The sequence below is a fragment of the Oncorhynchus masou genome, chromosome 32 (assembly GCF_036934945.1).
Source record: "Oncorhynchus masou masou isolate Uvic2021 chromosome 32, UVic_Omas_1.1, whole genome shotgun sequence".
Taxonomy (NCBI): domain Eukaryota; kingdom Metazoa; phylum Chordata; class Actinopteri; order Salmoniformes; family Salmonidae; genus Oncorhynchus; species Oncorhynchus masou.
In genome coordinates this window covers 4,890,104-4,918,047 of record NC_088243.1, presented here as the reverse complement: position 1 = coordinate 4,918,047, position 27,944 = coordinate 4,890,104, and the positions used below count along the sequence as shown (strand labels likewise).

At 44.8% G+C, this 27,944-nt stretch overlaps 1 protein-coding gene across 1 annotated transcript; it reads left to right on the top strand.

The window, feature by feature from the left end:
• The first annotated feature begins 1,021 nt into the window (after positions 1-1,021).
• On the top strand, positions 1,022-26,994 carry LOC135525492 (glycogen phosphorylase, liver form-like). The gene is made up of 20 exons (XM_064953164.1): positions 1,022-1,324; positions 2,720-2,821; positions 4,755-4,833; positions 5,997-6,100; positions 9,267-9,398; positions 9,861-9,972; positions 12,005-12,087; positions 12,516-12,653; positions 12,745-12,837; positions 13,637-13,783; positions 15,635-15,798; positions 16,825-16,939; positions 17,061-17,162; positions 18,539-18,686; positions 18,914-18,972; positions 19,670-19,811; positions 22,543-22,750; positions 23,075-23,209; positions 24,117-24,183; positions 26,372-26,994. Exons 1-20 carry the CDS (start codon positions 1,082-1,084, stop codon positions 26,558-26,560), a joined length of 2,562 nt encoding a protein of 853 aa, XP_064809236.1. The 5' UTR covers positions 1,022-1,081; the 3' UTR covers positions 26,561-26,994.
• The last annotated feature ends 950 nt before the right edge of the window (positions 26,995-27,944 follow it).

Here is a 27,944-nt window from a genome sequence, read left to right as displayed (position 1 = left end):
ACAGAGAGAGGGGCGAGGGAGACAGAGAGAGGGGGAGGGAGACAGAGAGAGGGGCAAGGGAGACAGAGTGGAGGGGAGACAGAGAGAGCGAGGAGGGAGGAAGACAGAGAGGGGTTGGGCACAGAGAGGGGGAGGGTCATCTCTGATCTAGGCCAAATTAAGACAAAGATGGTCATTATCCCAATGTTATATAACTATTCCAGTATACAAATTAAATTAGCATTCTTTTGTAAACTAGTTTTTAAGCAATTTTGAGACTGAATTTATATTTGATTCAACCAAATACAAATGTGTAGATACTGTCGGTACTGGAAGGTTGATGTTGAACTATTGGTGTAATGGATCCATACTCATTGTAGTTTCTCTTAACCTGCTGTATAGACCATGTTGTCTGATCATTTAAGTCATTTAAGGTGCCTATCCAAGAAGATGTGAGTTGAATGAAATACAAGTTTGAGCACAGGAAACCCACGTGGGTAGTGGTGGTATCAAAAACAAAATGCGTCCTACAGTCCCTCAAGACAACCTTTCTTTACTCTCCTAATTTAGCATAATTTAGCATTCTAGAATTTACATACGGTCGCTGGGCGACACACAGTAGGCAGTTCTCTCAATGTATATAATGCGCGCTTAAGCAATGTGCGTCTGAAATATAAAGTAATAAAATCGAAGCTCTGCTTGGCGGGTTATACAAAAAGTCCAATGTCCTTAAACATTGGTTATACTTTACATATAGTCTGCTTACTTATATGTCAATAAAGACAACTGTTGCTATTGTTATGATTATTGTTATTACTATATTTGGAAGTGTTGCAATTATTACTGATCTCTCTTCGTGTTTTCTGTATCTGTGAATATTCAATAAAATGATAAGTGTCCCAAAAATATTTTTCCAATATTTTTCTCTGCACTCATCTGGCAGAGGTTGAGAGGTTGGGAACACGACACACCTCCTCCTCCATGCACCAATGGACATTAAAGAGGAGGAGACTGACGCTACAGAAAAGCAACTACCTGAACTTAATTTCTCCACTTTTGAGTTGAAATTGAAAGACTGCCAGCAGCCGTTTTGTTCAGCATCATGGCGGCTCCTCTCACTGACCAGGAGAAGCGTAAACAGATCAGTATCAGAGGAATTGTCGGGGTGGAGAACGTCGCCGAGTTGAAGAAAGGTTTTAACCGACACCTCCACTTCACTTTGGTCAAAGACCGGAATGTAGCGACGCCGCGGGATTATTACTTCGCCCTCGCGCACACGGTTCGAGATCACCTGGTGGGAAGATGGATCAGAACCCAGCAGTTCTACTACGAGACCGATCCCAAGGTAAAGTTGTTGGCTTTTCCAAATATCATGCTGTACTTTTGTTTGGAGAATTTATCCTGGCTTTTCCTGTCTGTCTTGTGCTGTCCGTATTTGGTCCAGTATTAGCTAGTGATGGGTCGTTCCAATGCCTCTTTTTGGTGAACTTTAAGAACCGAATCGTATTTCTTTCCCAGATTTGCATACTGCGTCTAACTTTTTTTTTAGTTTCAAACAACGATTATCTGCTAATAAATTACAAAAATTATCAGAAGATAGTGAATCCTCACTGCAAAAAAATAATACATAGCGGAGAGAGCATATCGATACGGTCCACCCTCGTTTTTGCACTGCGTTCCCCCCCCCAAAAAAAGTGGGGTTATGTAAATATGTATCTGAACGTGCATATCACGATCTGACATGGTACACTACTTTTTTCGGGATTACATTTGAGATTTGCAATTGAAAAAAAAAATTCAAGGTCGATTTTCAAGAGTTTTGAATAAAGAGCTGTTTGGGACCCAATTTACGCGTCTTTTGTTTTTTTTATGTCAACGGAGTCAAATAATGTGGCTCTCCCAAAAGACTCGGAATGACCATCACTAGTCACAGCCCCGCCTCCCTTTCTAATAAATGTTTCCGTCTGCTGCTCCTCGTCATCATTATCATCAATATGCACCCTCTGGATGCTTCCCGATAATATCTCCTTCCTCCTGAAATGTAACCTAATTTCTACAAATCAAATAGTGTTGGTTTGGTGGAGACCATAGTTTAGTGGGCGTTTCCACCATTTATTTCTAATAGCGTTGGATTGGTGGAGACCATAGGTTAGTGGGCGTTTCCACCATTTCTTATACCAGCCATTTTCCTTTTAGTGAAGGGAGTTAAACAACTACACTTTGGGAGGAAGGAGAGAAATTCTGATGAAGACTATTTAGCCTTACCATGAAGCTATAGGACTCTCATGAAATCATAGTTTCAATGGCCTCGTGAGGGAGTTTGCATTGGGGGCCAGAGCGGAAGAATCTGAGAGTAGGAGAGCTGATCTCAGATCAGTTTTGACTTCAGAGCCTCACGTCACAATGAAAAGGATTACACTCCTACTCTGAACATTTTTATTTGTATTGACACGTGCCAGTGTTGTATTAGTACTGCATGTTGCATGTTCCTGGGATGTGTTCATCACTAGGAAGCACACAGAGAACAGAACTAAAGCTGGGATTGACATACCTCACTTTGTTCAATACAAACACTCTTCTTTTTTATTTTTTTCATGCAAAACATTTTCTAATTGGAATAAATGGGTGGCCTCATGCAAAACATTTTCTAATTGGAATAAATGGGTTTGCATTGCAAAATTATTATTATTTTGATTATGGTCTGCCACCTAATGAATACACCCCTGTTCTCCTTGACCAGCGGGTGTACTACCTCTCCCTGGAGTTCTACATGGGCAGAACCCTCCAGAACACCATGATTAACCTGGGGCTGCAGAACGCTTGTGACGAGGCCATCTACCAGGTGAGACAGAACTGAGAGACGTCTGGAGCACACCACTGGCATGTCTACAGGCAGGCACCACTGGAGCCAGAGACCGAATTTATCAACAACATGTCTACAGGCAGGCACCACTGGAGCCAAACGTGACTAACACATTTCTCAACAACTGTGAGGAAACGTAATTAACACACCTTAGTCGTGCAGGATAACACACCTTAGTCGTGCAGGATAAGCGTAATTAACACACCTTAGTCGTGCAGGATAAGCGTAATTAACACACCTTAGTCGTGCAGGATAAGCGTAAGCAGGATAGCGTAATTAACACACCTTAGTCGTGCAGGATAAGCGTAATTAACACACCTTAGTCGTGCAGGTTAAGCGTAATTAACACACCTTAGTCGTGCAGGATAAGCGTAGTTAACACACCTTAGTCTAACGTAGTTAACACACCTTAGTTAGTCGTGCAGGGCGTAATTAACACACCTTAGTCGTAAGCGTAATTAACACACCTTAGTCAGGTTAAGCGTGATTAACAGGATGAGCGTGATTAACACACCTTAGTCGTGCAGGGTTAAGCGTGATTAACACACCTTAGTCGTGCAGGTTAAGCGTGATTAACACACCTTAGTCGTGCAGGAGCGTGATTAACACACCTTAGCAGGATAGCGTAATTAACACACCTTAGTCGTGCAGGATAAGCGATTAACACACCTTAGTCGTGCAGGTAATTAACACACCTTAGTCGTGCAGCGGATAAGTCGTGCAGGATAAGCGTAATTAACACACCTTAGTCGTGCAGGTTGAGCGTAATTAACACACCTTAGTCGGCAGGTTAACACACCTTAGTCGTGCAGGTAATTAACACACCTTAGTAATTAACACACCTTAGTCGTGCAGGATAAGCGTGATTAACACACCTTAGTCGTGCAGGATAAGCGTAATTAACACACCTTAGTCGTGCAGGTTGAGCGTGATTAACACACCTTAGTCGTGCAGGGTAATTAACACAAGCGTAATTAACACACCTTAGTCGTGCAGGAGGAATTAACACGTGCAGGACGTAATTAACACACCTTAGTCGTGCAGGATGAGGCGTGACTAACACACCTTAGTCGTGCAGGTTGCAGGCGTAATTAACACACCTTAGGATCGTGACTAACACACCTTAGGTGCAGGATAAGCGTAATTAACACACCTGCAGGATAGTTAACACACCGTGCAGGATAACACAAGTCGTGACGTGATTAACACACCTTAGTCGTGCAGGATAAGCGATTAACACACCTTAGCGTGCAGGTTAACGTAATTAACACACCTTAGTCGTGCAGGATTAACACAAACAGGTGATTAACACACCTTAGTTAGGATAAGCGTAATTAACACACCTTAGCAGGATAAGCGTGTAACACAAGTCGTGCAGGAACGTAATTAACACACCTTAGTCGTGCAGGGATTAACACACCTTAGCGTGCAGGACTAACACACCTTAGTCGTCAGGATAAGCGTAATTAACACACCTTAGGTGCAGGATAAGCGTAATTAACACACCTAACACACCGTAGCGTGATTAACACACCGTGCAGGATAAGCGTAATTAACACACCTTAGTCGTGCAGGATAAGCGTAATTAACACACCTTAGTCGTGCAGGATAAGCGTAATTAACACACCTTAGTCGTGCAGCGTGATAGGATAAGCGTGACTAACACACCTTAGTCGTGCAGGATAAGCGTAATTAACACACCTTAGTCGTGCAGGATAGCGTGATTAACACACCTTAGTCGTAGGATCGTGATTAACACACCAGGTAATTAACACAGCGTGCAGGATGATGTGATGCATCAGCTCATACATTATTAAACACTAATATGGGGCTGTCCCCTTTTTTGTTGTTGTATTGCCTGAACAAGTTGAATTTGAGTTATTTTTTTTTGAAGTCTCTGTTTGTTGTGTAGCTGGGTTTGGACATGGAGGATCTGGAAGAGATGGAGGAAGATGCAGGGCTGGGGAACGGAGGCCTGGGCAGACTGGCAGGTACAGTACGGACCAAGTGTTAGGTGTGTGTGTGTCCTTGCTAACTTCTATGGTGGTTCATGACCAAAGAAGTTGGCTTCACGGAACCAATGGAACTGGGGACCGGGCTACAGGATTCTATTTAATGTAGTACAGAATACTGTGGGTCGTCATCGGGTGGAAAACTACAGCAAACCTCTCCTGTCTGCAAGCCAGAACAGGAAGTTTACCTAACACCATGAGGCTGTTGTTGGCTGGCCAAAACAGGAAGTTTAACCAACCGTAGGAGGCTGTTTGGATGGCTGCATGTCCCTTCTATAGTTTGGCTGTGTTTACACAGGCAGCTCAATTTTCTACAAAAAAAAACCAGCTGGTCTGATTTGGTCAGAAGACCAATTTAGTGGGGAAAGATCAGAATTGGGCTCCCTGTGTAAGCGCAGCCTTTTTGACATGAGAGCAGATCTTCATTCCACGAAGGAAATTATCAACCTCTGTAGCCTGGTCCCAGATCTGTTTGTTCTAATAAGCCAACTCCTATAGTCGCTATAACTAACCTCCATAGGAATATTCCAGAGCAGATACTAAGAAATACTACGCCATACTTTACGCCATACTTTACACCATACTTTACACCATACTTTAAACCATACTTTACCCATACTTTAAACCATACTTTACCCCCTACACCATACTTTACACCATACTTTTAAACCATACTTTACCCCCTACACCATACTTTACCCCCTACGCCATACAATACTTTAACCATACTTTATGCTATACTTTACCCCCTACACCATACTTTAAACCATACTTTATGCTATACTTTACACGCCATACTTTACCCCCTACACCATACTTTAAGCCATACATTACTCCCTACGCCATACTTTAAGCTATACTTTACGCCTTACACCATACTTTATGCTATACATTACCCCCCGCCATACTTTAAGCTATACTTTACCCCCTACACAATACTTTAAGCCATACTTTACACCATACTTTACCCCCTACGCCATACTTTACCCCCTACACCATACTTTACCCCCTACGCCATACTTTAAGCTATACTTTACGCCTTACACCATACAGGTTTTCTTTGCATCCACTGTGTCTTTAAACTTCATCGGTTTAGTATTTTTGAAAGATTGACGAGTAATTAATTTAAATTCCCTGCCTAGCATGTTTCCTGGACTCGATGGCCACCCTGGGTCTGGCAGCGTACGGTTATGGCATCCGTTATGAGTATGGGATCTTCAATCAGAAGATCAAGAACGGCTGGCAGGTAACAACACTTTCTCTGCATTATTCCACTGCATTTTAAAGGGAAAATCTGGGATTGATACATCCAAGTTTTTGACTAAATGATTGAGATGTATATCATTTGATTCTTGGAGAGTATAATTAATAAATGCACCATGAGCTTATTTAAACTGTCATACCCTATTAGATGTCTAGAGATACTCTTATTTTAACAATGACAAACCACAAGGATTTCATTCTTTGCAGTAGAGTATAACTTCTACGGCACTATTCAGTATGTAGAGGACAGGTTTCATGCATGCCTCTCCACTTCAGTCAATGAATAATCAAAACAATCTAGTTCAGCGTTCAAAAGTGCATTGAACTGCAAACGCACAGCCCAAATTCAAAGGGACAAAACCCCTCCGGTGTGTATGTACTGGAGGTTGTTATCAGAATCCAAACAAGGGCAACAACACGTTGATTGGTTGGCTCAGAGGTTGAGAAGGCTATCGCAACAGGCACCGGTCCCAAATGGCACCCTATTCCCTATGTAGTGTACTACTTTGGACCAGGGGCCGTAGGGCTCTGTTCATAAGATGTGCACTATATCGGGAAGAGGGTGCTATTTGGGATAAAAGCCAGTGTTTCACCACTTCAAAAGAGAGTGAAGACATGCAGCAGCAACCTCTTTCTGTGAAATGATTGACCAACACTGCAGACCTGGGTTCAAATACTATTCAAAATCATTTCTAATACTTTATCTGGGCTTGTTTTGATGCAGTGGAACCAATCGAATAATCCTGCCCATCTGACACCTAAGAGTCCAATCAGATTAGAGCAAACGCTAAAATGTATTTGAAAGGTTCCAGGTCTGCAACACTGTGGCGACCCACGTCCTTCCTCTCTATGGCTCCAGCCTGGATTGCAACAGTGTGACAGGGGTGGATTTCAATTGAAATGGACCCCGGCTGCCCAGGGGGCCCCACTGATAATTTTATATATGTGTATATATATATATGACAAATGTGTTCAAAACAATTATGTATGGCCTATTGTATTTATTTTTATTCTGAAATTAAAAGCGTACATGAAAGTTATATTAATTTGTGTAATAATAGCAGCAGGTCATGTCTGTGGGGAAATTTCTAGTTTGGGGGATGGGGGGGGCCTCAACGGTATTTTGAAACTGGGCCCCCTGGCTAGTGAGGACGTCTTTAGACCATCGTCCAGGCAGATCACACTGACTGAATGAAGAAACGTTTTAGAACGAGAAGCTCAGCTGTAGTAATTGTACAATCATCTTTGGGGAGGCAGGGTAGCCTAGTGGTTAGAGCGTTGGACTAGTAACCGGAAGGTTGCAAGTTCAAACCCCCGAGCTGACAAGGTACAAAATTGTCATTCTGCCCATTAGTTAAATAAATAAAACATCTAGAGCAGGGGTTTGCAAACTGTTTCCCCCTGGTCTGCAAATGATTATTGTACTGAACAAATATTTTGACTCATGTAAAGTGTTGGTCCCTGAGCTGAAATAAAATATCCCATAAATGTTCCATACGTACAAAAAGCTTATTTCTTCCAAATGTTGTGCACACGTGTGTTTACATCTATTAGTGAGCATTTCTCCTTTGCCAAGATTGTCCACCTGACAGGTGTGGCATATCAAAAACTTGTGGCTGGTCTCAGACGATCCCACAGGTGAAGAAGCTCGATGTGGAGGTACTGGGCTGGTGTGGTTACACATGGACTGTGGATGTGGAGGTCCTGGGTTGGTGTGGTTGGACGTGGATGTGGAGGTCCGGGCTGGTGGGGTTACACGTGGAGGACCTGGGCTGTGGATGTGGAGGACCTGGGCTGGTGTGGTTACACGTGGAGGTCCTGGGCTGGTGTGGACACGTGGAGGCCCTGGGCTGGTGTGGTTACACGTGGAGGACCTCTGTGGATGTGGAGGCCCTGGGCTGGTGGGGTTACACGTGGAGGTCCTGGGTGGATGTGGAGGTCCTGGGCTGGTGTGGTTACACGTGGATGTGGAGGTCCTGGGCTGGTGGGGTTACACGTGGATGGGGGACGTGGGGCCCTGGGCTGGTGTGGTTACACGTGGAGGCCCTGGGCTGGTGGGGTTACACGTGGTGTGGAGGCCCTGGGCTGGTGGGGTTACACGTGGATGTGGGGAGGAGGCCCTGGGCTGGTGGGGTTACGTGGATGTGGAGGACCTGGGCTGGTGGGGTTACACGTGGATGTGGAGGACCTGGGCTGGTGGGGTTACACGTGGATGTGGAGGACCTGGGCTGGTGGGGTTACACGTGGAGGTCCTGGGCTGGTGGGGTTACACGTGGAGGACCTGGGCTGGTGGGGTTACACGTGGAGGACCTGGGCTGGTGGGGTTACACGTGGAGGTCCTGGGCTGGTGGGGTTACACGTGGAGGCCCTGGGCTGGTGGGGTTACACGTGGAGGCCCTGGGCTGGTGGGGTTACACGTGGAGGCCCTGGGCTGGTGGGGTTACACGTGGAGGCCCTGGGCTGGTGGGGTTACACGTGGAGGCCCTGGGCTGGTGGGGTTACACGTGGAGGACCTGGGCTGGTGGGGTTACACGTGGAGGAGGTCCTGGGCTGGTGGGGTTACACGTGGAGGACCTGGGCTGGTGGGGTTACACGTGGAGGCCCTGGGCTGGTGGGGTTACACGTGGAGGTCTTGGGCTGGTGGGGTTACACGTGGAGGACCTGGGCTGGTGGGGTTACACGTGGAGGACCTGGGCTGGTGGGGTTACACGTGGAGGACCTGGGCTGGTGGGGTTACACTGGTGTGGTTAAAACGTGGACTGTGGAGGTCCTGGGCTGGTGGGGTTACACATGGACTGCGTTTGTGAGGCCGTTTGGACCTACTGCCAAATTCTCTAAAATGACATTGGAGGCGGCTTACATGCTGTACTGTCTATCATGCTGTACTGTCTATCTGTATGTGTACTGTAACTATACTACACTGTACTGTACTTCTACTGCTGTACATGGACCATCTACGGCTTTATTAGCCTGACTACCACTCTGTTTGTGTTGTCATGCCATTGGCTTGACAATGAGCGCTGGAGTTGGCAAGAACACAAACTGATCTGAGACCAGGCTATGTTTCTATTAAACATACTGACCCATTTCAAGTTTTGCTTAGTCACACTTCGATTTAGTATGTTGTCTTGTGATTGGCTTGCTCCTAGGTGGAAGAAGCAGACGATTGGCTGCGTCATGGTAACCCTTGGGAGAAGGCCCGCCCTGAGTACATGCTACCAGTGCACTTCTACGGCAGAGTGGAGGAGTCTAAGGAAGAGGCCAAATGGGTGGACACACAGGTACTTAAAGTCATGATAATAAATACTACCCTTTTTTTAAATGTGTAACATGCTGATAATAAGTTGTACCACTTAGTACCTGCATATCTGATGGGGATTTGAGATTCGTTTTCCAATGTACTTACATTGTCACTTGTGTTAATACACAGGTATAACAGCAACTAAAGGTCGTTGTGGTGTTTTCAAAAGATTGTTTTGTTCGTTATTCAACTTTTGCTAAAAGTGTTACTGATATTTATAATGTTAAATTCAAGTGTTCCCAATTCTTCCCACAGGTTGACTCACTAAGTACAGTACCTGCATTTCTATGATTATATTGAGTTTGGTATTTTTATTTATTTATCGTCTTGAATTGACCCTTGATCTTATTTGGAAGGAAGTTGTAAGATGTTAAATAAGTCTTACATTTAATCTTCATCTTCGGCCTAATCTTCATCCCCCCCCCATGCCTCGCCTCCATAGGTGGTCCTTGCTATGCCCTATGACACGCCCATCCCCGGATATATGAACAACACAGTCAACACCATGAGGCTGTGGTCTGCCAGAGCTCCCAACGACTTCAACCTGATGGACTGTAAGTGGTGTCGTGCCTTTGGTATCATTAAGTTGAAGACGGTTAATTTATCAAATCAATTCTCTGTAATTATTATTACGTGATTAAACAAATTATGTAAATGTAATTAACTAGGAAGTCAGGGTACCAAGAAAAAGCTTAAGATTATAAAGTTATAATTTTCCTAATATAACTCTTCAGATATTTTAATATCTGATCAATTAGTCTTCTATTAATGAATGATTCTTTACCTCACGTTAATCTCATTCCAAATGTCGTAGATTGTTGGTTATCTGCACAAAGCCTTTACATGAATCATTCATTGTCTGTATTTAGTCTAACTAAATAATCACAGAAATGAAATAAACAAACATACAATTGTCTAAGCCAATATGACGGCTTGGTGGACAAAGGGAAGGGGGCGTGGACTGGGAAGGGGTGTGGACAAACTGGGAAGTGGGTGTGGACAAAGGGAAGTGGGTGTGGACAAAGGGAAGGGACAAAGGAATTACAAGAGTCACGACACAGTTGATGATTATAATTGAAATGCTAATCCTTTGCACATGAACGCTCACTCATTCGGAAATAATTGCTATATATATATTTTTATTTTATTTATTTATTTACGCTTAGTGTCGTCGTGATCTCTGTTGGAATCGTCTGTCTTTCTGTTGGAAAGTTAATCTGGTCTTCTCTCGTGGTTAGAATGGATACTTCAGAGTACCATTCAGAAATGTTCTTATAGAATAGATGTTTTATCGGTCCTCGCATCTCAGGTTGACATAATTTCTAGCTGCAGACTAATAATAATGAGTAGTATCTGAGATTTGCTCTTATTCTGTCGGGATCGATAGTCTCAGAGTTGAACCATTTCCACCCGTGAAGCCAATCCTCCACGTGGTTTAGTTAGGAATTCAACAACCATTACAACCTTGGCTTATACTGAAGCTTTTGTGGTCTCTACTCAAACCTTCGACCCTTCTGTGATCGAGGTACTCGTGGTCTCGAGGATTTCTTCAGGTGGGGGTTTTATTCGGAACAGTAGAAAAGGGCTGTCCCATGATGTCAGATCATGTCTGTGTTTATGGGGGCGGGCCAATGACTTAGTAAAACTTTAAAGGGAATACAATTCTCTCTCATTAACGGTTTAAAATCACATTACATCATTTCACATAGTTTCATCTTTACTCATTCGTTTTATACAATAATTAGACACAAACCTCATAATGGAGGCACCTGTATAAACAGAGTTATGATAATGTGGCATGAAACAAAACGGACCGGGTCGTACCTGGCTTCTCCTCCAACCGTTTACACATTCTCCAAAACATGGATATTGTTCAGTTCTCAAGTTCTGTGATGTAGAAGTTCTACTGTGAAACTCTCTACACGGCATAAAGGTCAAATGAAATGGCCCTGAGGAGAGTCTCCTCCAGGAATTTACGACCTGAGATAACAGAACCTGGGTGTAGGAGGGAGGGGGATGCCACACTCTATACACAGAAAGGGCCACGTCATAACAGTGGCCAGGAGGATGACTTGACTTTTTTGTAACCCTGCCTACTCCGAGCTAGTTCTGGTCCATGGTGTTAGTGTGGCTTGCTTGAAGAAGGCTGTGTTAACGAGCTGTAGTAACGCCCTGGACCAGAGCTAACTTTGACTCTAACTTGGGATGCAGTTTAGTCACACCTGTCAAATAAATTACGTGTTTTTGCCAATGTACGCTTTACGGAGGAAACAAAGTCACATCTCAAGTTAGAATCCAGGCCTGAATGATGACGGCATTGAACTGGTGAGTCTAGTGAATAATATGAAGCCGTGGTTAGCGCGTTGGACTAGTAACCGAAAGGTCGCAAGTTCATATCCCCGAGCTGACAAGGTACAAAGCTGTCGTCCTGCCCCTGAACAGGCAGTTAACCCACTGTTCCTAGGCCATCATTGGAAATAAGAATTTGTTCTTTAACTGACTTGCCTAGTTAAATAAAGGTAAAATGTCCTCTCCCATTAAGGTCCCTGTTAAATCACTTCTATGTGTCATTCTATCTCTCCTCAGTCAATGTTGGAGATTACATCCAAGCTGTTCTGGACAGGAATCTGGCGGAGAATATTTCTCGCGTGCTTTACCCCAACGATAACGTAAGTTCTAGATTGATACATTGACCACGTAGGTGTTAGTCCATTTTGTCTCCCTCCTGCTCTCCTTCGCGTCGTTTAGCAGACACTCTTATCCAGAGCGACTTACAATACTGAGTGCTAACATATTCAATGATTTTTCACACACTGGTCCGCTCGTGGGAATTGAACCCACAACCCTGGTGTTGCAACCACCATGCTCTACCAACTGGGCCCCTGTGTGTGTGTTTTTTAAATTCTCACTTGGCACCTCTTGACTTCCCCCCTCGTATTTGTGACTGTTTCCCGATAGGCCCTGGTCTAAAGTAGTGTACTACCCTATGAGCCCTTGTCTATTGTAGTGCACTACCCTAATGGGCCCTGGTCAACATTAGTGCACTATAATGTATAGGGTGCCCTTTTGGCACACCTTGATTCCTCCACTGTTGTAGTTCTTTGAAGGGAAGGAGCTGCGGCTGAAGCAGGAGTACTTTGTGGTGGCTGCTACCCTCCAGGACATCATCCGACGCTTCAAGAACTCCAAGAAGGGCTCCTCCGGCCCGGTCTCCTTCGCCAGCTTCCCAGAGAAAGTAGGTTACTTATTGATGTATCACGACTCCACTGAATCACAACAACAACAACAACAATATACAGTTGGTTGTTCTTTTTTTGTGTTGCCAGGTGGCCATCCAGCTGAATGACACACATCCTGCCATGGCCATCCCAGAGCTCATGAGGGTCTTTGTGGACATTGAGAAACTCGACTGGGACACGGTGCGTTTAAGAGAGGGAGAGGATGAAACTGATTTTATTTATTGTATGAAAATAAAACTACTAACTTTGTCTAAACTTGCGTAATAAGTCTTTGTGTGTGTTGGGTAGATGAGTGAAAAGCCATGCGTCGCCTTGAACCCTAAAGCCATGCGTCGCCTTGAACCCTAAAGCCATGCGTCGCAGCGCCTCGAACCCTAAAGCCACGCCTCGAACCCTAAAGCCATGCGTCGCCTCGAACCCTAAAGCCATGCGTCGCCTCGACCCCTAAAGCCATGCGAACCCCTAAAGCCATGCGGCGCCTTGAACCCTAAAGCCATGCGTCGCCCGACCCCTAAAGCCATGCGGCGCCTTGAACCCTAAAGCCATGCGCGGCGCCTTGAACCCTAATGCCATAGAACGAGAGCCTCGTCTGTCGTAGCCTGGTAGTGTACAACCACAGAAGTTGTCTATAGAGCACAAAACAGATCTGGGGCCATCAAATCAAATGTTATTGGTCACATACACATATTGAGCAGACGTTATTGGTCACATATTGAGCAGACGTTATTGCGGGTGTAGAGAAATGTTTGTGTTCCTGGCTCCAACAGTGCAGCAGTATCTAACAATACGCACATCTAAAAGAAATGGAATTAAGAAATGTATAAATATTTGGATGAGCAATGTTGTAGTGGCGTTGACTAAAATATATCAGAATAGACATATGAGATGAGTAAAGCAGTATGTAAACATGATTTAAAGTGACCAGGCTACGTCATTCAGTGTGTACTGCGCTATTAGAACCAATGCTCTTTCCCATCAGGCGTGGGCCATCACCAAGCGGACCTTTGCGTACACCAATCACACGGTGCTTCCCGAGGCTCTGGAGCGCTGGCCCATTGGACTGCTGGAGACCCTGCTACCCAGACACCTCCAGATCATCTACAAGATCAACCAGGGCCACCTGGACGTACGTACTGTGTAGACTGGGGTTCAGTGGGTCGTATTCTGATGTACCACTATATAGACTGGGTTCACTATTCTAGATTGGGTTCAGTGGGGTATTCTGATGTACCACTATATAGACTGGGTTCAGTGGGTCGTATTCTGATGTACCACTATAGACTGGGTTCAGTGGGTTGTATTCTGATGTACCACTATATAGACTGGGTTCAGTGGGTCGTATTCTGATGTACCACTATATAGACTGGGTTCAGTGGGCCGTGTTCTGATGTACCACTATATAGACTGGGAGTGGGTCGTGTTCTGATGTACCACTATATAGACTGGGTTCAGTGGGTCGTATTCTGATGTACCACTATATAGACTGGGTTCAGTGGGTCGTATTCTGATGTACCACTATAGACTGGGTTCAGTGGGTCGTATTCTGATGTACCACTATAGACTGGGTTCAGTGGGTTGTATTCTGATGTACCACTATAGACTGGGTTCAGTGGGTTGTATTCTGATGTACCACTATAGACTGGGTTCAGTGGGTCGTATTCTGATGTACCACTATAGACTGGGTTCCGTATTCTGATGTACCACTATAGACTGGGTTCAGTGGGTCGTATTCTGATGTACCACTATAGACTGGGTTCAGTGGGTCGTATTCTGATGTACCACTATATAGACTGGGTTCAGTGGGTCGTATTCTGATGTACCACTATATAGACTGGGTTCAGTGGGGTATTCTGATGTACCACTATAGACTGGGTTCAGTGGGTCGTATTCTGATGTACCACTATAGACTGGGTTCAGTGGGTTGGTTACCACTATAGACTGGGTTCAGTGGGTCGTATTCTGATGTACCACTATATAGACTGGGTTCAGTGGGTCGTATTCTGATGTACCACTATAGACTGGGTTCAGTGGGTTGTATTCTGATGTACCACTATATAGACTGGGTTCAGTGGGTGTATTCTGATGTACCACTATATAGACTCGGTTCAGTGGGGTATTCTGATGTACCACTATATAGACTGGGTTCAGTGGGTCGTATTCTGATGTACCACTATATAGACTGGGTTCAGTGGGTCGTATTCTGATGTACCACTATATAGACTGGGTTCAGTGGGTCGTATTCTGATGTACCACTATATAGACTGGGTTCAGTGGGTCGTATTCTGATGTACCACTATAGACTGGGTTCAGTGGGTCGTATTCTGATGTACCACTATAGACTGGGTTCAGTGGGTCGTATTCTGATGTACCACTATATAGACTGGGTTCATTATTCTGATGTACCACTATATAGACTGGGTTCAGTGGGGTATTCTGATGTACCACTATATGGGTTCAGTGGGTCGTATTCTGATGTACCACTATATAGACTGGGTTCAGTGGTATTCTGATGTACCACTATAGACTGGGTTCAGTGGGTCGTATTCTGATGTACCACTATATAGACTGGGTTCTCGTATTCTGATGTACCACTATAGACTGGGTTCAGTGGGTCGTATTCTGATGTACCACTATATAGACTCGGTTCAGTGGGTCGTATTCTGATGTACCACTATATAGACTGGGTTCAGTGGGTCGTATTCTGATGTACCACTATAGACTGGGCTGTGCTCTCTGCTAAGCGTATGAATACATTGATACTGAATGACTTGAAATGTATCCTCCTTACAAGATTCATGGACAGTCATCCGGTCCCCATCAGCTCCCTACTCCTCCTCTTGGCCCTAATTCATCCATAGACATGCTGCTTGTACTGTGTCAATAACCGGACTGTTCAGATTGGCAGAATCGTGTGTTTTTAGGAGGGATATGGAGCGGATTGGGACCAGCTGACAGTGTGTTTCTGGTGTCGCTCCAGGAGATTTCAGCTCTCTTCCCAGAGGACATGGATCGGATACGCAGGATGTCTCTGATCGAGGAGGACGGGGGAAAGAGGGTCAACATGGCTCACCTGTGCATCGTGGGATCTCACGCCGTCAACGGAGTCGCTGAGATACACTCCAACATCATCAAGACTGACGTGTAAGATGGTTCCTCTCTACTGTATTCTCCCTGACAGTAACAACTTTCTCTCAGATGTGTACGATGGGGTTTCTCTAGGTTGTGTAAGAGAAACTCCCAACTGTCTGAAACCAGGGGGGGTAGGTAGCCTAGTGGCTAGAGTGTAGGGGCGGCAGGTAGCCTAGTGGCTAGAGTGTAGGGGCGGCAGGTAGCCTAGTGGCTAGAGTGTAGGGGCGGCAGGTAGCCTAGTGGCTAGAGTGTAGGGCGGCAGGTAGCCTAGTGGCTAGAGTGTAGGGGCGGCAGGTAGCCTAGTGGCTAGAGTGTAGGGGGCGGCAGGTAGCCTAGTGGCTAGAGTGTAGGGGCGGCAGGTAGCCTAGTGGCTAGAGTGTAGGGGCGGCAGGTAGCCTAGTGGCTAGAGTGTAGGGGCGGCAGGTAGCCTAGTGGCTAGAGTGTAGGGGCGGCAGGTAGCCTAGTGGCTAGAGTGTAGGGGCGGCAGGTAGCCTAGTGGCTAGAGTGTAGGGGCGGCAGGTAGCCTAGTGGCTAGAGTGTAGGGGCGGCAGGTAGCCTAGTGGCTAGAGTGTAGGGGCGGCAGGTAGCCTAGTGGCTAGAGTGTAGGGGCGGCAGGTAGCCTAGTGGCTGAAACGGCAGGTAGCCTAGTGGCTAGAGTGTAGGGGCGGCAGGTAGCCTAGTGGCTAGAGTGTAGGGGCGGCAGGTGGCCTAGTGGCTAGAGTGTAGGGGCGGCAGGCGGCCTAGTGGTTAGTGTTGGGCCAGTAACCGAAAGGTTGCTTGATCGAATCCCTGAGCTGACAAGGTTAAAGTCTGTTGTTCTGCCCCTGAACAAGGCAGTTAAAACACTGTTCCCAGGCCATCATTGTAAATAAGAATTTGTTCTTAACTGACTTGCCTAGTTTAAATAAAAATATAGGTAGTATAGGTAACCTTCTGAACAACTGTTTTTGTTATGGTGAGTCTTATTGAACACGATTCTACGGTCTTCAAGTAGCGTCCTTCTAGAATCTAAAATGTATTTATTTTTTGTTCTGAAAGGTTTCGAGACTTCAGCGAATTAGAACCGGAGAAGTTCCAGAACAAGACCAATGGCATCACTCCTAGACGCTGGCTCCTCCTCTGTAACCCGGGATTGGCTGAGCTCATTGCTGAGGTTTGTTTGGCATCTTTGATTGTCCGTTTTTATCTCTCTTGATATTCCTGTATCTTTTGAATGCAATTTTCTTTGTTAATCTGCTATGTCACCTTCATGTACTTTGTCTACATGTTTCTAGGCCATTGGGGAGGAATATGTGAAGGATCTCAGCCAGTTACAGAAGCTCAATGAGCTGGTAGACGATGATACCTTCATTAGAGATGTCTCTAAAGTCAAGCAGGTAAAGTCTCCCCACCCCTTCATTAACAACAGTCAATGTGCATGGCCTATAATTGGGGCATATTTGTGAGTTCTACTCTGTTTATTTACTGTTCTGAAGAACCATGCCCCCCCCCCCCCCAAGGATAAAAACAATGTTCCAGCCAAGCAAACAATCCAACCAACTGAATAAATACACTGAGTACACGTCAGTGTGGAACTCCTTATGCCATGCAAACTCGGCGTAGACAGGAAGTTGACATATATAATTCCATGCAAACTCGGCGTAGACAGGAAGTTGACCATATATAATTCCGAGCAAACTCAGCGTAGACAGGAAGTTGGCCATATAATTCCATGCAAACTCAGCGTAGACAGGAAGTTGACCATATATAATTCCATGCAAACTCAGCGTAGACAGGAAGTTGACCATATATAATTGGTTTTGTTCCCAGGTACACGTGTTGGGGCTTGTTGCTGATGTTACTATTTCCTAAGATCATCCTTTCAAACTGATCCCATTGGTTCAACAGGGTTACGCCCCAAATGGAACCTTAGTGTTCTACTTCCTGCGGTGGTACAAGTAGCATGTCATACTGTAGTAAAGATACCTTAGTAGAAAATGACTCAAGTAAAAGTCACAGTAAAATCCAACTTGAGTAAAAAAAAAAAAGTTTTGGTTTTAAATATTCTTAAGTATCAAAAGTAAATGTATTTGCAAAAATATACTGAAGAAAAAGTACAAGTGAAAATCATTTCACATTTTATTTTATATATATATATATATATATATATATTAAGAGAACCAGACTGCACAATTTTCTTTTTCGTTTTATTTACGGATAGCCAGGGTCACACTCCAACACTCAGACATAATTTACAAACAAAGCATTTGTGTTTAGTGAGACCACCAGATCAGAGGCAGTAGATGACCAGGGATGTTCTCTGTTTAGCGAGTCCTCCAGATCAGAGGCAGTAGATGACCAGGGATGTTCTCTTGATAAGTGACTAAATTGGACCCTTTTCCTGTCCTGCTAAGCATTCAAAATGTAACGAGTACTTTTGGGTGTCAGAGAAAATTAATGGAGTAAAAAGTACCACATTTTCTTTAGGAATGTAGTGAAAAATATAAATAGTAAAGTACAGATGCCCAAAAAAACTACTTAAGTAAAAAAATACTTTAAAGTACTACTCTACCCCATTGACTGCTTGTGGCGAGCCCTGTGGGCCCCCGGGTCAGAAGTGTTAGGGCCCCCGGGTCAGAAGTGTTAGGGCCCCCGGGTCAGAAGTGTTAGGGCCCCCGGGTCAGAAGTGTTAGGGCCCCCGGGTCAGAAGGAGTACATTCACGACAAGGGAATAGAATGCCATGTGTATCAAGTCATGTCTTTCTGTGCCCAGGATAACAAGGAGAAGTTTTCCCAGTACCTGGAGAAAGAGTACATGGTGGAAATCAACCCGTCCTCCATGTTTGATGTTCACGTCAAGAGGATTCACGAGTACAAGCGCCAGCTCCTCAACTGCCTTCACATCGTCACCATGTACAACCGTACGTAGTGTGTGTGTGTGTGTAGTGCACTAGTTTTGTCAAATGGGGAATAGGGTGGCATTTGGGATCCTCGCCTCCCTGCCTTATGATGACGCTTGGTTATATATGATCTGTGAAGCTTCAACGTAGAACTGTTATGAAGGGTTATGAAGGCCTCATTTAGGCGTTATAATAAGTAACATCTTTTTGTATAAAATCTGATATTTATTTATTTTTGTTTTTTGAAGGTATCAGGAAGAACCCAAAAGCACCTTTTGTTCCCCGGACTGTGATCATTGGTGGCAAGGTACGTACTGAACTACCTTCAACTCTTTCGCTCAATATCGGAAAGAGAGAATGACCTCCTGACTTTCTCATCCAATGGGGTTTTGAGGAGGAGGAAAGAGGACACGAGGAATCAAGGAAATGCAATTGAGATTCTCCCTGTGTCTTTCATGTATTCCTTACACCATCTCTCCCTCGTTTTCATAATCTATTGGAGGAAAAGGCTCGAAGGGAAGGAACTGTGACTCTTCTACATCAGATGTATTTTGAGAAGGAAGTGAGGAGAGGGGACACCCTAGTGAAATTAATTGACACCCTAGGGGGGCCCTGGTAAAAAGTAGTGCATGAGGGGTCATGATAGTGCACTACTTTTTTTACCAGGGGCCCCTATCATGACCCCTATGGCACTACTTTTTACCAGGGGCCCCTAGGGGTCATGATAGGGGCACCTGGTAAAAAGTAGTGCACTATCATGACCCCTAGGGGCCCCTGGTAAAAAGTAGTGACAAACCCAGTGGCGTTGCAGTTCTTGATACAAACCGGTGCGCCTGGCACCTACTACCCTACCGTGGTCAAGGGCACTATGACCCCCTAGGGGCCCTGGTTAAAAGTAGTGCACTAAATATAGGGAAAATTGTACCCTTTTTGGGGGGGGGGGATGCAACCCCATGAATGGAGGAAAGCGACATTTGAGAAGGATCCTTTGTCTCCCTCTACAGGCTGCGCCGGGGTACCACATGGCCAAGATGATCATCAAGCTGATCACGGCTGTGGGAGAGGTGGTCAACAAAGATCCTGTGGTGGGCAGCAAGCTGAAGGTCATCTACCTGGAGAACTACAGAGTCTCTCTGGCTGAGAAAGGTACTGTGTCTATACCTGGAGAACTACAGAGTCTCTCTGGCTGAGAAAGGTACTGTGTCTACCTGGAGAACTACAGAGTCTCTCTGGCTGAGAAAGGTACTGTGTCTACCTGGAGAACTACAGAGTCTCTCTGGCTGAGAAAGGTACTGTCTATATCTGGAGAACTACAGAGTCTCTCTGGCTGAGAAAGGTACTGTGTCTACCTGGAGAACTACAGAGTCTCTCTGGCTGAGAAAGGTACTGTGTCTATACCTGGAGAACTACAGAGTCTCTCTGGCTGAGAAAGGTACTGTGTCTATCTGGAGAACTACAGAGTCTCTCTGGCTGAGAAAGGTACTGTGTCTACCTGGAGAACTACAGAGTCTCTCTGGCTGAGAAAGGTACTGTGTCTATCTGGAGAACTACAGAGTCTCTCTGGCTGAGAAAGGTACTGTCTATATCTGGAGAACTACAGAGTCTCTCTGGCTGAGAAAGGTACTGTCTATATCTGGAGAACTACAGAGTCTCTCTGGCTGAGAAAGGTACTGTTTCTACCTGGAGAACTACAGAGTCTCTCTGGCTGAGAAAGGTACTGTGTCTATATCTGGAGAACTACAGAGTCTCTCTGGCTGAGAAAGGTACTGTCTATATATCTGGAGAACTACAGAGTCTCTCTGGCTGAGAAAGGTACTGTCTATATATCTGGAGAACTACAGAGTCTCTCTGGCTGAGAAAGGTACTGTTTATATCTACAGTCGCTAGTGAAAGTCATGGGCTTTGCTCTTTTATTTTCATGTTTTATTTTGATCTTGACAAACTCCCCAGTCCCTGCCAGTGACTAGCATACCCATAACATGATGCTGCCAGCATAATACTTACCTTTTCAGGGGAAAAGCATCACCATTATCCTTGTGGGAGTATTAGTGATGTCCAGGTAACTGCCAAAATAAAGGAAACCGTCAACAGCGTCTTAAAAAGGGGTTTTGGGTCACCATGAGTCAGAACAGCTTCAGTGCACCTCGGCATAGATTCTACAAATGTCTGGAACTCTTATCGGAGGGATGCTACGCCATTCTTTCACCAGAAATTCCAAAATTCTGTTGTTTTTTTGTGTGTGTTTATTGATGATGGTGGAAAACGCTGTCTCAGGCGTCGCTCTAGAATCTCCCAGAAGTGTTCAATTGGTTGAGATCTGGTGACTGAGACGGCCATGGCGTGTGGTTTACATCGTTTTCATGCTCATGAAACCATTGTGACCACTCGTGCCCTGTGGATGAGGGAATTGTCATCCTGTGGGGGCGTAGCTGCCCAACATTTTTATGTGACCCTAAGCATGATGGGATGTTCATTGTTTAATTCGCCCAGGAACTACACCTGTGTGGAAGCACCTTCTTTAAATATACTTTGTGTCCTTCATTTACTTACGTGTTTCCTTTATTTTGGCAGTTACTCTGTTAGATACAGGTAGCTCTAAATGTGTCCCCCAAATGTGCCAGGTAGCCTAGCGGTTAAGAACATTGGGCCAATAACCGAAAGGTCGCTAGTTTGAACCAAGCCGGCTAGGTAAAAACAAGTCTGTGCCCTTGAGCCATGAACTTAAACCTAATTGTTACTGCCAGTCTCTCTGGATAATAGAGTCTGCTAAATGACTCACTACTGCCAGTCTCTCTGGATAAGAGAGTCTGCTAAATGACTCACTACTGTGAGTCTCTCTGGATAAGAGAGTCTGCTAAATGACTCACTACTGTAAGTCTCTCTGGATAAGAGAGTCTGCTAAATGACTCACTACTGCCAGTCTCTCTGGATAAGAGAGTCTGCTAAATGACTCACTACTGTGAGTCTCTCTGGATAAGAGAGTCTGCTAAATGACTCACTACTGCCAGTCTCTCTGGATAAGAGTCTGCTAAATGACTCCCTACTGTGAGTCTCTCTGGATAAGAGAGTCTGCTAAATGACTCACTACTGCCAGTCTCTCTGGATAAGAGTCTGCTAAATGACTCCCTACTGTAAGTCTCTGGATAAGAGTCTGCTAAATGACTCACTACTGTAAGTCTCTCTGGATAAGAGTCGGCTAAATGACTCACTACTGTAAGTCTCTCTGGATAAGAGTCGGCTAAATGACTCACTACTGTAAGTCTCTGGATAAGAGTCTGCTAAATGACTCCCTTCTGTAAGTCTCTCTGGATAAGAGAGTCTGCTAAATGACTCCCTACTGCCAGTCTCTCTGGATAAGAGAGTCTGCTAAATGACTCCCTACTGCCAGTCTCTCTGGATCAGAGAGTCTGCTAAATGACTCACTACTGCCAGTCTCTTTGGATAAGAGTCTGCTAAATGACTCACTACTGTAAGTCTCTCTGGTTAAGAGAGTCTGCTAAATGACTCACTACTGTAAGTCTCTCTGGATAAGAGAGTCTGCTAAATGACTCACTACTGTAAGTCTCTCTGGATAAGAGAGTCTGCTAAATGACTCACTACTGTAAGTCTCTCTGGATAAGAGAGTCTGCTAAATGACTCACTACTGTAAGTCTCTCTGGATAAGAGAGTCTGCTAAATGACTCACTACTGTAAGTCTCTGGATAAGAGAGTCTGCTAAATGACTCCCTACTGTAAGTGTCTCTGGATAAGAGAGTCTGCTAAATGACTAACATGAGCAATGTAAATGTAAATCAGGCCCTGGTCAGAAGTAGTGCACTATAAACTGTATCCTGTATTAGAGATGGATTGGTTTTTCTATATCTATCCCCCCCTCCAGTAATCCCAGCCACGGACCTGTCCGAGCAGATCTCCACAGCTGGCACGGAGGCGTCCGGCACTGGCAACATGAAGTTCATGCTGAACGGAGCGCTCACCATCGGCACCATGGACGGAGCCAACGTAGAGATGGCCGAGGAGGCTGGAGAGGAGAACATGTTCATCTTCGGCATGAGGGTGGAGGACGTGGCAGAGATGGACGTACAGGGGTAACACACACACACACACACAGGGGGACATAGAGGGTAGGGTTTGTTTTCCCAAAATATATCTAATACTTATCTAAGGGTCATACTTTATGCAATGTTACACCGACCGCGCCACACCGACCGCGCCATAAAGTTATTCGATGCTTAACTCAATAAGAAACTTGACTCGCGTATGATTTACTTAGTAAGTAATCCATGAACACATTGTTTACCAAGTTTTGGTTGAAAGGGAAGTTGCTCTATTGTAAAACTTGTAATGTGGAGATGTGACTATGATGTCTGGTTGTGAGACATGTTGCTGCTCCTCCCGTTCTCTCCTCTAAGCTACGATGCCATGCCTTATTACCAGAAGATTCCAGAACTGAAGCAAGCCATTGATCAGATCAACAGTGGATTCTTCTGTCCCAAACAACCAGAGCTCTTCAAAGACGTCACCAATATGCTTTTCAACCATGACCGGTAAGTAGTGGCTGTGAACCCCAAAATGGCACCCTATTCCCTATATAGTGCACTACTTTTGACGAGGCCCTATATAGTGCACTACTTTTGGCCAGGCCCTATGGCACCCTATTCCCTATATAGTGCACTACTTTTGGCCAGGCCCTATGGCACCCTATTCCCTATATAGTGCACTACTTTTGGCCAGGCCCTATGGCACCCTATTCCCTATATAGTGCACTACTTTTGGCCAGGCCCTATGGCACCCTATTCCCTATATAGTGCACTACTTTTGGCCAGGCCCTATGGCACCCTATTCCCTATATAGTGCACTACTTTTGGCCAGGCCCTATGGCACCCTATTCCCTATATAGTGCACTACTTTTGGCCAGGCCCTATGGCACCCTATTCCCTATATAGTGCACTACTTTTGGCCAGGCCCTATGGCACCCTATTCCCTATATAGTGCACTACTTTTGGCCAGGCCCTATGGCACCCTATTCCCTATATAGTGCACTACTTTTGGCCAGGCCCTATGGCACCCTATTCCCTATATAGTGCACTACTTTTGACGAGGCCCTATATAGTGCACTACTTTTGGCCAGGCCCTATGGCACCCTATTCCCTATATAGTGCACTACTTTTGGCCAGGCCCTATGGCACCCTATTCCCTATATAGTGCACTACTTTTGGCCAGGCCCTGGTCGAAAGTAGTGAACTATAAAAAGGAATTGGATGCCATTTTGGGATGGAAGACATAGAATTACCAGAAGGGTTGAGGAACGCCTCTCCAGTCAATTTGACTGCAACACCCATCGCAGAACATTGATTTGAATGGGAATGTTGATTCCAGTAATTGTATTTCTATGGCTACAGTGCTGTTGGCTGCTGTGGCCTTCCTGAGTCTTGGCATTGTCTCTGTCTTCAGCTTCAAGGTGTTTGCAGATTATGAGGACTACATAACGTGCCAGGAGAAAGTCAACCAACTATATCAGGTAAACATCATTATCACTTATGTACCTCCTAGTTAATAATGACTATTATTCCTCTAGTTAATAATGACTATATCAGGTAATCATCATTATTCCCCCATGTACCTCTAGTTAATAATGACTATATCAGGTAATCATCATTATTCCTCTAGTTAATAATGACTATATCAGGTAATCATCATTATTCCTCTAGTTAATAATGACTATATCAGGTAATCATCATTATTCCTCTAGTTAATAATGACTATATCAGGTAATCATCATTATTCCTCTAGTTAATAATGACTATATCAGGTAATCATCATTATTCCTCTAGTTAATAATGACTATATCAGGTAATCATCATTATTCCTCTAGTTAATAATGACTATATCAGGTAATCATCATTATTCCTCTAGTTAATAATGACTATATCAGGTAATCATCATTATTCCTCTAGTTAATATTGACTATATCAGGTAATCATCATTATTCCTCTAGTTAATAATGACTATATCAGGTAATCATTATGATGATGATGATGATAACACCCCTACTCTAACAATAAGTGCCATGGGATCATTAGTGACCAGAGTCCACACAACCGTTTTACCAATCCCATCTGAAAGACCGCACCCTACACAGGGCAATGTCCCCAATCACTGCCCTGGGGCATTGGGATTTATTTTTTTTAGACCAGAGGAAAGAGTGCCTCCTACTGGCCCTCCGAAACCACTTCCAGCAGCATCTGGTCTTCCATCCAGGACCAACCCTACTTAGCTTCGTTGGCAAGCCGCAGTGGGTATGCTGGTGACGCCTGATACCACCACCCTGCTGAATAGATTACAGGAGGGCCTGATACGGACCACCCTGCTGAATAGATTACAGGAGGGCCTGATACGGACCACCCTGCTGAATAGATTACAGGAGGGCCTGATACGGACCACCCTGCTGAATAGATTACAGGAGGGCCTGATACGGACCACCCTGCTGAATAGATTACAGGAGGGCCTGATACGGACCACCCTGCTGAATAGATTACAGGAGGGCCTGATACGGACCCCAGCTGAATAGATTACTGCGGACCACCCTGCTGAATAGATTACAGGAGGGCCTGATACGGACCACCCTGCTGAATAATAGATGATACCAGGAGAGCCTGATACCGACCACCCTGCTGGATAGATTACAGGAGGGCCTGATACGGACCACCCTGCTGCATAGATTACAGGAGGGCCTGATACCACAGACCACCCTGCTGAATAGATTACAGGAGAGCCTGATACGGACCACCCTGCTGAATAGATTACAGGAGAGCCTGATACCGACCACCCTGCTGAATAGATTACAGGAGGGCCTGATACGGACCACCCTGCTGAATAGATTACAGGAGGGCCTGATACCGACCACCCTGCTGAATAGATTACAGGAGGGCCTGATACCGACCACCCTGCTGAATAGATCTCCTATGAGGGCCTGATACCGACCACCCTGCTGAATAGATTACAGGAGGGCCTGATACGGACCACCCTGCTGAATAGATTACAGGAGGGCCTGATACCGACCACCCTGCTGAATAGATTACAGGAGGGCCTGATACGGACCACCCTGCTGAATAGATTACAGGAGGGCCTGATACGGACCACCCTGCTGAATAGATTACAGGAGGGCCTGATACCGACCACCCTGCTGAATAGATTACAGGAGGGCCTGATACCGACCACCCTGCTGAATAGATTACAGGAGGGCCTGATACCGACCACCCTGCTGAATAGATTACAGGAGAGCCTGATACCGACCACCCTGCTGGATAGATTACAGGAGGGCCTGATACGGACCACCCTGCTGCATAGATTACAGGAGGGCCTGATACGGACCACCCTGCTGAATAGATTACAGGAGAGCCTGATACCGACCACCCTGCTGAATAGATTACAGGAGGGCCTGATACGGACCACCCTGCTGAATAGATTACAGGAGAGCCTGATATGGACCACCCTGCTGAATAGATCAGACAGTGGTGTTAGCAGTACCAAAGTTGTAGGTTCAATTCCCACAGGGTTTACATGCTACCATAAACAAGTTTGCACTCACTACTGCAAGTCTTTTCAGACAAAAGTGTGTGTGTGTATATTTAAAAAAATCGCTGAATGACCAAAATGTAAAATTAAAGTGGCATTATATTTATATATATCATGTTTTTTTTCCTTAGAACCCGAGGGAGTGGACCAAGATGGTGATCAAGAACATCGCTGCGTCTGGGAAGTTCTCTAGCGACCGCACCATCACCGACTACGCCACGGAGGTGTGGGGGGTGGAGCCTACAGATCTGAAGATCCCACCTCCCAATGAGCCACGCGAGGCCCTCGACGAGACGGCCAGGGCGCTGCGGGAGAAGTGAGGCTGTGTGGTGTGAGCAGGGTGAAGTTACCCCTAGATGCTGTTCTTGTCAGTTTAATGGTTCGGATTGGGAGATGGGGGAGCTAATCCTTGACCTGTACCTAGGGAAAACTTCACCCCAGATTGCCTGCCGTTTATTTAAAGGGAAAATCTAAAAATATCTAACTCAATAAACGGAGCTCTTTATGTAAAGCAGTTGACTAGTTAATAACAGTCTGTTACATAATTTCAGCATAAACAAACAGTGTTCTATTTTTCTGACCCCCGTCTTCTAGGTGCTACACTGTTGCTACCAGATTCTTACCGTGTCTTTCAGTTGCCAACTGGCTCATACTGTACTTGAAAGTGAAGTTATCAAAAAAAGTTTGTTAATGACCCTTTAATTTTTCTAATATTCTGTATTGTTACTTAAAAATAAATCTAAATCTGATCTGATGTATTTTAATGTTTTTATTTTTCAACTAATAGTAACATTATGAACATGGTTACAGACAAGTATGAGAAAGACTAGTACAATACATCATCTGACTCAGAACATGGACACGCCACCATGACAGTTCCAGTGAGGACGAAGGACATGACAATGAACAGACTGTTCCGTCCTGTTGGTACGCTTAGCCACCGGACAAAGGCAGCCAAAAAGTGCTCAGCATATGTGGGAACACCTTCAAGACCGTTAGAAAAGCATTCCAGCTGAATCTGGTTGAGAGAATGCCAAGAGTGTGCAAAGCTGTCATCAAGGCAAAGGGTGGCTACTTTGAAGAATATAAAATGTACTTCGATCAGTTTAACACTTTTTTTGGAACATGATTCCATGTGTTATTTCATAGTTACAATGTAAGGAAAAAAAGTACAAATAATGGAAAACCCTTGAATGAGTGTTCTAAAACTTTTGATTGGTAGTGTTTTTTTTGTTTTTTTTAATATACAATGGGGCAAAAAAGTATTTAGTCAGCCACCAATTGTGCAAGTTCTCCCACTTAAGAATATGAGAGGCCTGTAATTTTCATCATAGGTACACTTCAACTATGACAGACGAAATGAGAAGAAAAAAAATCCAGGTGCCATTAATACAGAGGAGGACAGAGGAGCCTCTTAAAGAACAAGTTACAGGTCTGTGAGAGCCAGAAATCTTGCTTGTTTATAGGTGACCAAATACTTATTTTCCACCATAATTTGCAAATTAATTCATTAAAAATCCTACAATGTGATTTTCTGGATTTTTTTTTTCTTCTCATTTTATCTGTCCCACTGTATAGAGCCTTTGGAAAGTATTCAGACCCCTTGACTCTTCCCACATTTTGTTACGTTACGGCCTTATTCTAAAATGTATTAAATATAATTCTCAGCAATCTACACACAATACCCAATAATGACAGAGAGAA